The sequence below is a fragment of the Passer domesticus genome, chromosome 5 (assembly GCF_036417665.1).
Source record: "Passer domesticus isolate bPasDom1 chromosome 5, bPasDom1.hap1, whole genome shotgun sequence".
NCBI classification, from domain to species: Eukaryota; Metazoa; Chordata; class Aves; order Passeriformes; family Passeridae; genus Passer; species Passer domesticus.
Window position 1 is genome coordinate 52,548,675 of NC_087478.1, and position 16,073 is coordinate 52,564,747.

General features: G+C 41.7%; 1 protein-coding gene across 1 annotated transcript; it reads left to right on the plus strand.

Annotated features, from left to right (window-relative positions):
* On the plus strand, positions 1–15,667 carry NFYB (nuclear transcription factor Y subunit beta). The gene is made up of 7 exons (XM_064420471.1): positions 1–158; positions 8,190–8,283; positions 8,767–8,897; positions 10,628–10,825; positions 12,533–12,614; positions 14,925–15,004; positions 15,226–15,667. The coding sequence occupies exons 2-7, from the start codon at positions 8,190–8,192 to the stop codon at positions 15,256–15,258; spliced, it is 618 nt and encodes a 205-aa protein (XP_064276541.1). The 5' UTR covers positions 1–158; the 3' UTR covers positions 15,259–15,667.
* The last annotated feature ends 406 nt before the right edge of the window (positions 15,668–16,073 follow it).

The following is a 16,073-nucleotide window of genomic DNA, read 5'->3' on the forward strand; positions in this document are numbered from 1 at the left end:
AGGGAAGAGCCGACACGAGTGGCGGGGAGGCGGCGCGGAGGGAGGGCAGCCCGGCTGCGGGAAGCGAGGCTCCGCGCTGGGACTGGTTCCTTCGCAGCCATTTTCCGTCCAACCAAACAGCCGATTTGCGGAGGGAGCCAACCAGGGCCGCACTGGAGGTTTGTGCCTGGCTCCGGCCAATGATTGGTAACCGGTTGCACTGCAGGCTCGAATGAAATGTCCGTCTCCCTCCCCGGGCCCCGGCGCTGCCGCCGCGCCGCCGCCGCGGGCACCAGGAAGTGCGGGGCTGCCGCCCCGGGCCCCGCACCGGCCGCGCGTCGCTTTATGCGGCCGGAGCCGCGGGGGCCGCGCGGCCGGGAAGCCGAGCGGGGGTGGGCGGGAGGGGAGCGGAGCGGGCGGACGGGCAGGCAGGCAGGGAGTGGAGGGAGGGAGGCGGCAGCGAGGGGGGTGTCGGCAGGGGCGGCGGGGCAGCTGCCCGCACCGCTGTCCCGCTCTCTCCGCGGGGCCCTCCTCGCTCCGGCTCCATTTTGCGGCCTAGGCAGGGATGGGGGCAGCAGGCGGAGCTGCCCCGCGGCCGGCTGGCATCCCTCACCGCCGGCTGAGAAGCAGCGGGCACCCGCGGGGCGCACGGCCTCCCGCCACCCCTCCGTGTCCGCGCTCGCTGCGCCCCGGGGCCGCGGCTTTGTGGCGGCCGCGCCGGGCGGAGGGGGCTCCGCGCTCTTTGTGTCCCGCCGAGCCGCCTCCCCTCGCCGCGGGAGCGAGGGGCCGTGACCCCCACCACGCCCACGGCCCCTCGCCGGGCCCAGAGTCGGGTAGCGGCGCTGCAGCGGCCCGGTCCCTTCTCCCGGTCCCTTCTCCCGGTCCCCCCCGCGCCGTTGTCGGGACCGAAATTTCCTGGAAGGCTTGGCGGTATTTTGCAGGGATGAGGAGCGTAGGGTGAGGCCCTGGGATGTGGTGCCATACCCGGCTGGGCATGCGAGGCCTTGGAGGGCTGCGCGGGGGCCCGGCGGAGGCGCCCGGCCGGCCCCGGGCAGGTGCGGGCAGCGCGGCAGTCACAGCCAGGGTGACCGACAATAAAGTTGCTGATTAACTGAGGAGTCGTCGTCTTGTGCCATTTGTAAACAAGGGGTCACGGTAGACGAGTTGCCTCTCGATCACATGCGAGCTGGGTGCCAGGAAGGCTCGGAGGCTGTCGGTGTAAGTAGGAGGGTGTCCCCCTCGCCCCAGCGCTAGCTGCGTTTGCATCGTTGAAGGGCATGAAATCAGGAAATGGGATCGATCGGCTCGCAGTGGCACAGAGGCAGCTGTGTGGCTGTCCTGTGACACACATGACAGATGGGAGAGACACGGGACCCTGCCATTATCAATGTCTGCACAACTTTTCGGTGTGTGGGAGGTGTTCTTGGGCAGACCTGTGTGTGCTAGCCACTGTGCTGCCTCCAGAAATTATGTAGTTGGTGATGCTGAAGAGTACTGTGGAGGTTATTCACAGACAATCCTATCAGAAAACCACAAAAATTCCTGTGTTCTAGTAACGTTTCTGTGGCTATGATATATATTCTGCAGTACAGCAGCAGTACAAAATCAACTTCTAGCTTTACCAATTTCTTTGAGGCTTAACCAAAAAGATTTTTTCTGAACTGTCAGGTAAAAGCTACCTAGTGTGCTTGGGTTGCTTTTGGGATGGCAAAATTACTGATAACAATGATCTGAACATTTTTAGACAATGAGGAACACAGAAATCTGTGTTCCAGCCCATTCATTGACCCTATTACATGTAATAACCTTTCCTTGGCATGTTGGTAGATGGCAGTTATTGTCAATGAAAAAAAAAATTCGGCTTTCTCAAAAGAAGCTCTGGCAAAATGATTGGAAAAAGGAAAATGGCAAACACCACTTTGGGCAGTATTCAGAGTCTGGTTTTAATTGGCTTGCAGAAATGGAGAAATATATAATCATTAGCATACTGTTCCTAAACAATAAGCTGGTGGTTGCTTTCTTTTTTTCTTTGCTTATGTGGCGTGTGGCATGACAGTTGCAGTGTAAAGGCAAGATCCTTCTAGAGTTCTGTAGGACACCCAAGATGGCTCAGTTGAGCCCTTCTGAGGCCTGTGTGAGTTTGGTGCTGTGCATTGAGCAGGTGATAGACGTCGTCCTGGCTGCTGGCATTTACAGCCATGGCATTATACTGGGAGAAGTTAAGAGCACTGCATGTTACTCTTTAGACTTCAGGATTTGACAGTCACAGCAGTTCAAAGCTTAACACTTATTTGTGGTAATAATTACATGAAGGAGGCAATGTTCAGAAATTGAATGAAAAATAATGTTTAAGGTAATGTCAAGATATGAAACATTAAACACTGAAAGTTTGAAAGTCTGGTGCCTTGTTTTGTCAACATTTAAAAAAGGTTTGTAAGGTTCTTCCTTTAGTGCTTTCAAATATAAATCTGATGTTGCTCCACCTTTAAAATTTTGCTTAGAAAGAAACTTGACTATGTACTGAGTTTTGCAGTAGTGTTTTGAAGAAACTTAGAATATGGAAATTGATGTTTTAGTGGCAGGATGCTTGTAAAAAGAGCAAAACATGGCTATATGTGCCCATAAACAATATGGGTAAATAACATTGATAGAATAAAAGCAAGTGTCAGCAAATCCAGTAGTTTTGGCCAAAAATAGGCTGGTCTGAAGCTAGGTCAGTCTGCTCTGAACTAGTTTTGTAAAACTCTTACTTGCCCTGTTGCTTGAGAGGAAAAAAGCTGCTTGGCATACTTGAGTTACTACCTCAACAAAGGAAAAATAACCTACTTTAAAATGTTCTTCTAAAAGGAAAAAGACAGGATTTATGGATTGCTGCTTTAATAAACAGATAAGCTTAGTTTTTTACAAAAAATACTAGAGAAGTATCAAAAACTTACTATTGAAAGGTAATATGGGGATTTCAGTCAGGTTGCTGAAGGACTGAGGTTCTAGTGCAGTGTGTTCAGCACTGCTTTCTTTTTCCAGCTTCTGCAAAAGCAATTAAACTGCCTCCATTCCTCTGCTCATCTTGTTTATTTTCTCCTCCAGCTTCTCTCGTCTACTGCCAAAAAAGAGAAAGTGTGGAAACTCCATTTCTCCTGCTTGCTCTGTATCACTGACCCTCTCCTTGTTGTGAAAATGCATGAGGTATTAGTCCAGCCATGTATATTGGAGCTAACAGTGCTTGTGGATATTAGCCAGCCTGGGAAGGAGCCACCAGCTGCTCTAGCAGAGCTGGAGGGGCCTGTGGTCAGTGGCACTGGGGCTTGTGAGATAAGACATAAAGTTGATAGAGTGTTACATGGAGTGGGAAGGTGTAAAGGTGGCAGTGCCTTCTTTGGATTTCATAAGAGAAAGTTTCCTCCCCATGGGCCAGGGGAAGGATTCTGGTACAGCCCAGATGCAAATGAGACTTGGTGACACTGTCTGGTCCTCTCAGCATCAGTCTGCTTTTCCCTGTGTTATTCTGCTGTGGGGGAAAACACTGAATGTAAGGGATTAGAGACACCTGAGATGGAGAGAGAGTGCAGCATCTGGTTTTGTTCTAGCCATGTGCGAAGGGGTTTAGCATTATATTTTTGTGTGTCTGCTAGAACAATGTCCTGTGAATGCATTCACCAGTTGGTATTTCTTACATACCTGCAGGTGAGAATTTAGTGGGAAATCGGGGTCCCCAGAAGTCACTGAAAAATAGAAAGAAATAGGTGTATTTTTAATTGAAAAATTAACAGGCAAGGGTGCAGAAAGCTCAAATAAAACTCTGTGTCTCTGCTGTTACGTACTGATTCACAGTTCTACATCTCTTGTGACAAGATGTGGCAAAATGAATGATGTGGTTACTACCTACAGCTTTAGCTATTGTTTCTGTCCTGCTTCTTTGGCAGGCATGACTGCATGAAATGTGTACCAAGTTCATTGCCTATCATTTGCTACTGTCCCTGTCATAGGGTAGCAGTTTTGGGAGACAGGGTGAATAAATACCACATGAAATACTTCAATCACAAGAGGTTTTTGGTTTCCTTTCAAGAGGTCCGTTTGTAAGTCATTGCCAGATAACTTCCTCGTTCTGAAAACAAAAATCTTGTTTCTTCAGTTTTTTTTCTTCTTTGTTTTTCCTTTTATACTGATCTAAGCTTTAGTCCCTTATCAGTGCTAGCAGGCTTGGGCTTGTATTCTTCTTTAGTTATAATTTAGCTGAGACACTGATATTGACTGGACTCTTAAGAGAACTTACAAGATTAAACAGGATGCAAGATTTACTTTGAGATACTGATGTTTTATTAGTTTAGTATAGACATATTATAGGAACAGTCTGAGTTATGGGCAGCTGACAGTAGCAAATTTTTTTAAGCATCCTCAAGAATATTTATATCAAATGTCAGTGTAAACATGTGTGTTCACTCATGTGCATCTTATCACTGAACCTTCTTTGATGCTCTTGAACTGTTTCTCTTATAACATATTTCTTTGGTTAATTTCCACGCATCAAGTAGTTTGTATATCTCTAGTAATATTATTTTTTTATTGGAGAGAGAAAAACCAAACAGAAAGCGACTATCAGAAAGCATTGTGCTGCTGCTCTGTATTCAGATTTTTCTTCTGCAGTGTAGTGTTGAATGTTTATGTCCTGTACTTGTTTACTCTCCCTGGTTGTTGATAAAATCAGATAGTGGCATGGTCATTTTAGAGACTGACATGTCACTCTGATATACTTAGCTCTCTGTCTTGATTCAGTCCATGTGTATGCATAGAGGAACTTCAGTGTCTTCCTAGCACTCCAGCACTTCCTAGCACTGGAGCCTGAGGATAATGTACAACCTGTAGTAATTGCTTCCTGCAGTTATGCACTGCACTTGCTGCTGGAGGACTGAGGTGTTGCAAGCCCTCCCTCGTGTAATTTGGCAGCCACACAAAGGTAGGAGATGCTCTCATATTAAAAGGCACTGCAATGTTTGCATGCTGAAACTGCCATGCAAATGTGGTGTATAATCTGCAAATGGCTACTTCTCCTTAAAGCAAGTTGTAACAACTCAGCAGTCTAAAGCAAAATCTGAGAGGAAAGCTCTTGCCCACCTGAACCTTTTAGGATTAGATCTCCCAGGATTTTGCCTATTGTAGCATCTACTTCCATCTAAAGTAGTAGGTCTTCCTACTGAATGGGCCAATATAAGAACTGTTGGCCTTTAAGTCTCTCAGTGACTGCAATTAGTGTATGCGAGGTGGTGTTTCTGTGCTATATTGGACTATTGCCTTTTCCAGGGCAACTTCATGGACACAGAATTTAGTTTGTGTCATGGTTTTGGAGGGGTTTTATTGGTTTTTTGGGGTGTTTGTTTGTTTAAAGGAGAGAGATTAATTAGCAACAGTGTAGTGAGAAGAGTGCTTTCTCATTTTCTGAACATTGTCAAGCTCAGCATAAGTTCTGTAACACATATAACAATCAGGTAATGTGGTGATTGACTGGAGTTTTGAACATCTGAACTGAAAACTGTAATGTGTGAGCATGTAACTGTTTGTTATGAGATGACTGGGATAGCAGTGGTCACATTTTCTTGCAAGGTCATGTTTGCCATCCATCGGGCTCAAAGAAATACTAGTAGGGTGATTTGGATGGCATATTAATTACAGTTGCTATATTCAGATGCCTGGATCTAGATTTGAATTGAATGACAACTCTGGCTGAAGTTCTTCCATCAACTTACTTTAATTGAAGTAGTGTGCTGAGATCCCCTCCCTCCCTCATGGCATGGTCAGCCGGGCTGTGGAAAAGGCTCGTGGGGCAGCTGGGCCAGCTCTGTCTGTGGTGGCCTTCAGGATGTGGCTGGAGAAAACCCTGAGTGCTCTGAGCTCAGAGCTGCCCTGCTTTTAGCAGGGGCTGGAGTAGAGACCTCCCACAGTCACTTCCAACATGAATTACCCTGTGGGCCTGGATCAGGACCTGGTTATGCTAAGCATTATGCAGAAGGGTGTTAGTGCTGTCCCTAATCTCCTGTCCCAAGGTTGTCCTGGCAGCTAAAAATCTTTCTTCAAGTAATACTGACAGAAGTAATTTCAGTTGATGTTAAGCTGTCAGTGCCTGTTTTCCTTATCTGAGTCAGATCTGTGGTTTTTTGTTGCAAGCCTTTTCCTGTCAATTTTGCTAATCGCTATTTTAGATTCATAGTGCTGATAAATGTCCACACAAATTCCCATTAATGGTGAAATAATACATCCTGTAAGTAGATCTGGAAATGTGCACACAGAAAAAAATAGAAACAAAGGTACTACCTTGAGGATGCATTAGTCTAATATGACCAAAATGTCTGTAGATGCAGCAGAGGTTTGAAAGAGATTCAAGCAGGAATTGTCTTTTGAAGGCAAGCTGGGCTAATGAAAGCAAGGTGATTTTTTTATTTATTGCTAGGTCTTGGCAATAAAGATTCAGAGGGAGTAGCCTGCAGGAGAGGTGAGCAGAAACCACATCATGGCAGAAATTTGAAGAATATTGCAACCCTGGAGGAAGGAAATAATTTATAAGAAATGTTTCACAGAAGATTTAAAAAAAAAAAAGAGGGAAAGAAAGATCAAGGTGTTTAAAATACTTTGTACTGGGGCTGGTAAAGATTGAGATCCTGAATTAAATTCCAGCAGGGATCAGAGAGCCAGAACTGAGAAGAAGACTACCAGAAAACTCTAACTTAATTTTGGAAGTAGTTTTTGGGATTTACCAGACTACAATTTTAATTGTTTCAGAGTGCAGAAGGGAGAGAGAGGCACAATTCTCTTAATGATGTGTGATGTCAGTTCAGGTGATCATGGCATGCAGGATTGTGGTATCCTTGCATTGTCATTACAGTAAGCTGAGTAAGGAAACTGCAGACCCTTTGGGAGATTGAAAAGCAAAGTTAAATCTCCCAACAAAGAATCTGCAAAATGTGGACAAAGTGAGTTTATGTGAAGGTTGCCACACAGAAGGTTAATGCCTAAAATACTGCCCTTCTTTTGGGTAGAGCTGCTGTGAAGGAAGTGAAGCTGGTTTACAAAAGCCCAGCAAAAGGGACCTGAAATTCTTTATAAAAGTGTGTGTAATATTCTGCGCAATGAAGAAGAGCTGGAATAGTCTTTTTCTCTTGAACAGCTCCTAAGGCTCCGTCCAGCTGTTGTTGGAATGTGAACAGCACTCGTCTTGTTTGTGCATCTGTGGCCACAAGCAAAGTACAGATTAGTGGGAGGTTAAATACTCATATTTCTGGGTAGGTGTAAAGATAACACAACATTGCCTCTCTCTTTCTCTCTCTCTCTCTTTGTTTCTCTCTCTTTCTCTTTATCTCTTTCTCTCCCTCTTCCTGGGTGTGCGAAAAAGTCAGATCTGTGGTCTCACTGACAACAACCATGTGATCCTTCAAAGACACCAAGGTACCCACACAGTGGGTGTGGGGTCAGTGAGTGAAGTCAGCTGGGCTCTGCCTCTCCAGGGGCCGTATGTGTAGCTTGTCAGTAGGAAGGAGGGAAGCACAAGCTCTTTTGGCTTCCCTTTTTCTCTTGGCATTTAAGTTACCTATTAAACTGTGACCACCCCCATCTCCAAACCCTCATGAAGAAGTCTTCTTGTTGGCCACCACATCAGAACCTTTAAAGAAGAGCACATAAGGATGCCCAAAGAGTGAGGCAGGGCAGGACCAGGTAATGCTAGAATGTGACTCAGAAAGCATACAGGAGTAACTGATGTCTCGGGGAGGATGAGGGTGCAGAGCTGGTCCCATGGTCTGGCTAGAAGTTTGTCAGTGGGCTTGACAAACCAACATGGAGGGTAAAGGTGAGTGAAGGATGCATTCTGTGTAGGAACTAATAGGTAAAGCATTCAGAGAACAGCGGGCTGTAGATTTTGAGGATTGGTCAGAGACACCTTACATGTTCTGGTTAGACTTTCATGGGAGCTATGTGCTAGATAAACCAAATGATTCTGTGCATAGCCTGTGCCTCTGGCTGAGTTTTTTGAAAATCCTCATAAAACAGTTGAACTATTTCCACTGTCAGTAAAACTCATTAATGACAGTGGGGATACTGTTCTCCAATAGCAAAATATTTATGCTTTGTATAAAGGGATCGCGTCGTTTGTGCTGGGTTTGAGTAATAGCTGCACTTAGTGATGTAACAATCACACCTGAAAGGTTTCCTTCTTCTGGTTGTAGATGGATGGTGACAGCTCCACAACAGATGCTTCTCAGTTAGGAATTGCTGGAGATTACATTGGTGGCAGTCACTATGTCATACAGCCTCACGATGGTAAGAAGTGAGAGAGTAAATGCTACTATTTCTCTGCGAATGTGTGTATACGTCTATTTCTTCCAGTACTTGTATCATTCTCTGCTATCTTCTCTCAGGCTAAGAATTTGCCATTGTTTTTGTAATGCCTCACTGTATAAAGCATTTTCTGCAGTCTGAAGGCGGGAGGTTGGATTTCTTGATGTTGGCACAGAGTCCTTGAGGGGATAACAAAAAAATTGACCTTATAGGAAGCAGTTTGTATTTTGACGTGGCATTAATAATGGTTGTTGATCAGCAGCCATGTACACTTCTGTGCATAATGTGATAAAATGCTATCTTTATAAAGGTATCCTGATATTGCATATATTTTAAAAATTATTTCTATGATGTTAAAACACTGTGCTTTCAAAGGTCTTCATCCTTCAATATAAGACTTTAAACTGAATTATTGCCTGCTGTCTATCAAATACAATTTCTGTTAACTTTTCTTCATTTCATTAGACACAGAAGACAGCATGAATGATCATGAAGATACTAACGGCTCAAAGGAGAGTTTCAGAGAACAAGATATATATCTTCCAATTGCAAATGTGGCAAGGATAATGAAAAATGCCATACCCCAAACAGGAAAGGTAATACTGTTGTCTGGTAAAGAAAGTGTGTTAATGAGTTTTATTCCTTCCTCTCAGTGAACTTGAGCTGATTAGAACAAGATATTTTTCCAAATAATGCTGGTTTATTGAAGAAAAGCGTTATAAAATGAAAGGGAAAAAAGCCCCAGGAGCAGGAGGTGATTGAGACCAAGCCAATTTCTCTTAGATTTCTCAAAGCTTATAGTATCTTCAGATGTGTTCTCTGAAATTGTCATAAAGGATCAGACTTGATGATAATCACTAAGAATATTTTCTATGCAATTCTCTTGAGAGATTTAGTCTGCTTTCATTGAGGTGCATAAAATTTGGAGTAAGTGAATAATAGAAGTGGCTGAAATAGAAATTCAGTACTCGTCCCGAAGGAGAGAGAATGGTTAGCTTTCCATCACCTGAATATTCACATACCCAAATGCCAGAGTGACCTAAGAAGTCTGCTTTATATTCGTGGAGCAGATAAGGCCAGATATTGAAAGCCTTATTTATTTCTTACTTCTAAGAATAGACTTTTTAATCCATTCTGCTGAGCTGGTGATTGTATAAGTACTTCATCATTCTAGCGGTTTATCTTAAACCTTTGCAGGGCTCCTATGATTTGCTGTTTCTCTATTGCATTCCAATACAATTCCAGCCACAGTAACATTTCCTCCAGCTAAAATTGATCTCTCTTTTTGGAGATCACTCTAAATAGAAGCAAGACATAATTTACTCACATCTGCTTGTATTTTCATAGTGTTCAGGGCTTTCTGGAGATCTGGATGTTACATTTATAACTTTGCTGTGAAAAACTGTACCCTAGTCCATATTGTCATAAATTTTTAGTGATCAAGATGAGATTTTTCTTGAGAATTTAGCATATGGGATGTGGAGCTATCTTGAAAGATCAGGATGATTTTTTTGTAAAAAACTGCGAGGGAAGCTGCTGACTGATGACTTCTGAAAATCTCACCCTACGTGTCTGAAAATATCAGAGGAGCTAGTGAAGACTCTGCACACAGTGACTGCTTCAATTTTTCAAGTTCTTTTCATGTGAAGAATAAGAATCTTAAGTATTATTATCTTCTTGTTGACTTCTGTCAGCTTCCCAAGTAATCATGAATAATACTTGCTGTAATTTTAAGTCAGGTAAATGACTTTTGTCCAGCTGAAAACTGTAATCAAATTTACTTACTTCATTCTTGCCAGGGGCATATGTTGCTTCATTTGAATTCTCATGTGGTAGATTTATACCAGAATACTAAAGCATTAGAAAGGCTTGCTGCTAGGTGTATATTCTGGTCCTTGAATCTAGGCAGGATAAAAATACTTGTCAGTGCTGAATTTGTTGGAATGTGATGGGGTAGGGTTTCTTAAAAAGGTCTCTTAAAAAGAAGAGGAAGAGGGCTGTGACATTGTAATGAACAGGTTTGAAGAAACATAGGTAAGCAAAGCAAGAAGCATCTGTGTGTGAAAGCCTGTATAGAAATTAGGACTTCAGAAGATCCTGGCAGTTGGCTGAGCTGCTTGAAATAGTAAAACCTGGATAAAATCACATTGCAGCTGGTCTTGCGTAGAGGAGTGAGGCCATCCAGTGGTTTGCTGTGCAGGTGTTGCCTAAATGGGTTTTGGGATGTTTCCTCTATTATCTGTTCTACTCTTTGGGGGGTTTGTGGTGAGTTTTTTCAAGTCTTGTGTATTCATTAATGATTTTATGATACTTATTTCCTTACTAGATTGCTAAGGATGCAAAAGAATGCGTACAAGAGTGTGTAAGTGAATTCATCAGCTTTATAACATCAGAAGCAAGTGAGAGGTGTCACCAAGAAAAAAGAAAGACCATCAATGGAGAGGATATTCTCTTTGCCATGTCTACCTTGGGGTTTGATAGCTATGTTGAACCTTTGAAGTTATACCTCCAAAAATTCAGAGAGGTTGGTGTATATGGTTATTTGCTCATTTATTTAATCTGCTGGTGTTTATCCTTAGCTCTCTGTTGTTGTAACTATAATGGCTAACTTTCACAGTATCTCACAGCTCTTGGTCAGGGAGTAAAATAATGTTTAAAAGTATTCCAGAGAATGTCAAGAGAAAAAGGAGGAAGTAAGCATTTTGATTAGACTTGCTTATTCAGAGTAGTTAAAGCTTTCAACTGAATAAATTCTCTAATATATGTGGTAGTAAATTGCTCTGCTCTTTAAGGTTCCTATTAAGAATGTTTAATTGGATCTTTGGGCTCAGTCAGTATGTACTGACTGCATCCTCTGAGGAACTGGCCTCATGCCTATTGTTTGTCTGGACTTCAGGTCTGCAAAAGAAAAAAAACTGTTTTTCTCATGTTGGAATAATGATTCACATGGAAAGCCATTGCTTCAGTGGGGTTTTTTAAATTATTATTTTAGACTGTCCCTTGATTTGCTTTTGATACATAGTTCATGCTAGGTATGTGATTCAAATCAGTTAATTTAATTTAACCCTTCTCTAGTAGAAAGTGACTTTCTTCCTTTCAACAATTTAGACCTTTTAAAAAAAGGAAGTTGCTTCTCCTTGGGTTTTTTGTTCTGGTCTGCCTTCCCTTGTCTAAATTGGCAGAACAGTAGATAAGGATGTTCTTCTGAGTTTCTTTGTTTTGTAAACCTAAGATTTTTTTAGTTCAGACTTGCTAACAATATTTGTTTTGCTGACAGCACTTGAAGCTTCCTCTTCCCAGAAGGTCATTTGCTGGATAACTGAGTAACAGGAGGTGTAATGTAGTTGGAGTAGAGCTGTGTGCTTTTTCCAGTTTTGTGTAGCAGTTGCACATGCTGTGATAGGGCTTTTAAAAAGGCAAGTATTGCCTAACTAGTTCCAGTTCCTACTGAATAAGTCTGAAGTGGGTCTGTGATACTTTCATTCTTAATTGACCATTTTTGCAGATTATAGATGCTGTGGTAGCAGAGTAGTTGGATTGGATTTTAATTGCATGGATGGGTTAAACAGCTTTGCTCATCAGTTTTAAATCTCCATTCCAGCAAGGGTGTCTTCAGGGTGAAATACTTCAGTTTTCTAACTGAGTATTTTGTCTGCAGCAAGCAGTTGCAGAGAATCTTTTTTTATGCCCACATTATTTTTCTAGATGTTCTTATGTAATAGCATAGAGCATCAAACTTCAAACTTGTAAAACTGCATGCAGATGACTGGGGCCTTGGCTTTCTATGCTGATATCCTTTCTGGCTGTAGTCCTTGATGAAAAGAAATTCCACATCTTGGTTTTAAATGGCAGCTCTTAGTTTATGGTGATGCTGCTTGTGTGTGGTTGGTAAGCAAATGTTGCACATTCTTGGTAGGTGAGATTCTGTGATTTCTTGTAAATTCTCCTTCTGGATTACCATAGATTTTGAACTTTCTGCAGAGGGTGAAAAGCCTTTCTTAGAACCATACAGTCCTAGTTTGCCAAGTTTTTTGTTTCAGGAATATGGCTAAAATAAAAAACACTCATGTAATATGCACATTCTCAAATCCCTTAGAGTTTTAACAGTTCATGGGATTTCAAGCTCCAGCTGTTGCACTGTAACTCTTCTGCAAGTTTCAAACCTTGGCTAGAGCTCCTGGGGCTTGAAAAAAATCTCAAGCTTTTTTTTTTTTTTGCTCTCTCTTCTTAGGCAATGAAAGGAGAAAAGGGAATTGGGGGAACAGTTACAACTGCAGATGGTCTAAGTGAGGAGCTCACAGAAGAAGCATTTAGTGAGTAATACTTTTTAATTTATCATGTTATTACTACAGCTTTTATAAATACAGCACTTCTGTCAGGCATCAGCATTCTTACTTGAGGAATATATCCTGGACTAATTATAGCTCATGTCAACTGTGGGAAATTCGTAAATGCATATATTAGTGCTTGTATACTTGTACACTTAAACACAGGTTGTAATGAAAGGTGCAAACCTTTTTTTTTTTTTCTTTTTCCCCAGTAGCTACATATTTAGGCCCCACCCATTCTACTTGCAAGACTCTTGGGGGAAAAAAGTAAAATGAACTCCTCTTGGTGACTTGAGGAGCTCATCTTTGAGAAATGAGGTAGAGAAGAAAATCATCTTTGTCTAATTCTAAAGAATTTAATGTATCTTACATTCAAAAGAATGCACTGATTGGCAGCTCGAAGGTGTAGGGTGAGGAGTATCATGTGCATTCAGCATAGTTTTTCTTCCTTTTGCTGTAGATAAAGCCTCAGTTTTTTGGGATTTACTGATTTTGTTGGTGCTGATTCTTGCATGTAGTCTCCACCTTGGCTTTTAAATCTTACGGCTGCTAATGTTGAACCTGATAGAAGAGGAATTGGGAAACACAGCTCTAGTCTTATCTCCTGACAAGATTTAGTTTTTTAAGTACATGATAAAATCACTGGTAAACCACCAAACTAGCACAAATTCAAAGCCTGAGGACTAAAATGAGCTATTCAGGATTGGAAATATTCAGGATTGTTCCCAGTTTGACTTTTGCTGCATAAAACAATGCAGTCTTCTTGGGTCTCTTCTAGCCTGGAAGAAGAGTTTTAAAACTGTCTGGAAATTAAGAATCTATATCTAAATATTGCAAGGGTCCCTTGTAATATTTAGATTTAGATTCTTAATTTCCAGACCTTGGAGCCTCAGAGTGCTCTTTGAAAAAACTTAGGTTGCTGTGATTTGAAAAGAGCAACTTTAGAAATGTCCTCACAGGATTAAGGGTGCAAAGGAGATGTTGCAGTATTAAAGCAAAGTAAAAAATAGGGTTAAATAATCGATCATGTCAAGTGCTGCAGGTATTTCCCTCCACAGGGCCAGCTATCACTCTGTCTAGAATGAGTGATCGTGTCACTGCAGCAGTAGCAGTGATAGCTGTTCTTCTGTGGCATAACCCCCAGCTCTTTGTGGTGGCCTCATGCCAGGGCTGGGTCAGGGACTGTCCATTAAGCTGTGTTGGATGTGGAACGTGCACTTTGAAGGGCAGTAAATTTTGGACCTCCCAGAGCCACTCTCACTAATCTTAATGCTTCTCTTAGCCTGCAACTGAAGCAATTGAAAATTTGTTCAATGAAGGAGGAAGGAAAACAAATAATAACAACCTCAAATAACCAACCAAAAATCTAATTACAAAACCCTCAAGCATCAGCTTTCAAATGAAAACTGTTAGGATTATGCTGTGCTTTCAGAATTTGTATTGGTTATACATCTTGTTTATATTTAGTAACTACATGAACAAAGCCTCATTATTTGTGTCCTACCGGGAAATGTGCTACAGTGACAACCTACAGTATGAGAGTTGTGCTGCTTTGCTTTCAAATAGCAGTTGTAAGGCACCTACTCTGAGTGTGAGAGCTCCAATTACATATTGTGAAGGTCTGCCTTGGAGCATCACTCCCTGTGTTTCCTCTCGGTATCTCAGAAGTACTTTTTACTCCTTTTGTTGGCCTCCCCTTTCCTCTGTGAAATCAGACTCTTCTGTGTGCCCTGAAGGAGTTGCTGAAGTTGACCAGTACAATGTCAGGCTCTAGCAGTGCCTTTTATTTTTTGTCATTGTCTGTTCCTATTGTTCTCTTCTGCCTTCCATGAGACTTCCATATTATGGAGTCCCTGATGGATCCCAGTTTATAAAGCAGTACAATGATTTAATTGAGTTCCTCCCCCATGGCTATGCTCAAGTGCTAACTTTGTGTTTAAACTAACTGAATTCTCCAGGCTTGTTGGGTTACTGAGCACTGGAGATGGCCTTTTCAGTGGTCAGGGTGGTGAGCTTCACTCCATTTGCCTGTGTGCAGGTTTCGACATTCTGCTTAGCCTCACAGCAAAATCAAGTTGGATTTTATGTGTTTTTTCTGAATGGGAATAAACTTGTTCACTTATAACACTTGGTAACAAGTGTGACTATACCAGTGTAGGATAGTAACTCAGGAGATTAATGGCTCTGTAGTCCTGGAGTGGATCATAGTTATTTAAAGGTGACAAGACACATCAAACAAGGCTCTGTATATCAAGCAGTTCCTGCCTAATGTTTTTAAAATGCTCTTTCTTTCAGCTAACCAGTTGCCAGCAGGCTTAATAACCACAGATGGCCAACAGCAGAATGTTATGGTCTACACAACATCATATCAACAGGTATGATCCTGTATCTTGTCCTCTACTCTCCCTTCTGCTGCTAAAATCCAAACAATAGTTCAGCTGCTCTGTTCTGAAAGATGAGAATTAATTGTATTTAGTTCTTTGGTGGTGGCTGTCATGCCATTCCAACACTGAGAATTCATGGCTGCTTGCTGTGAACTGCTCTGCAGCTTCAGAAAATGTGCAGTGGAATGTAAGCTTGCATTTTCTTTCTCTAGATCTCTGGTGTTCAACAAATTCAGTTCTCATGATTTTGAAGAAAACTTTCCATCTGGGAACACGACACAGAAAACCAGTGCAACTCTAACGAAGAGGCAGTTTTAATGACTGGTGAAGAGATTTATCTCTTTGTATATTAAATAGCTGTAATGTAGCTACCAGAAGCTTGACTAATTGAGGTGTGAGTTCTGACTCAAATCTTTTTCATGATGATTTTAAAGAAATAATTGGATTTTAAAGGTATTAAAGTATTTTTGTTTTGTACAAGAGTTTGTTGCTCTGTATAACTCCTGTATGCATTGTATATTGCAATTTATTACTGTCAGAGATTTGTAGACAGTTTCTTATTTTCATATTGAATCATGTTACTTTTGTAATTCAGGTAAACAGCTGGGTTAATTCATGTTTACCCTTTGAATAAAATTGTAAGGGTAAAGTTCATTTTTGAATGCAAGTTGCCTTTATTATAAAGTTTGAGTTAGTCTTGATTTTGTAACTTGTCTTGCATGACAACTTCAACTAACTTGACATGTCAGCTTATTTATTGAGATTTTGAAAGGGAATTTTTTCCTCATGAAACTAGCAGCTCAAAAGAATTGCTACAATTGTTTTTTCTAATGTAACTTCTGAATTTAAGATTAATCAAAACCAATGAATGCTCTACTACATTTGGAGGTTTAGAGCTTATCAACAGTGTTAATGAAAGCACTGACTGTGAGATGCAGGTTTTCTTTTTTTAAATTTTTTTCAGTTGCATTAACTCTCCTTAGACTTACTTTGATACTTTTAAGGTAGTCTTTCTGCTATTGAAATAACTCCTCCTTTTTATGTATGGCTTTTAGAATCC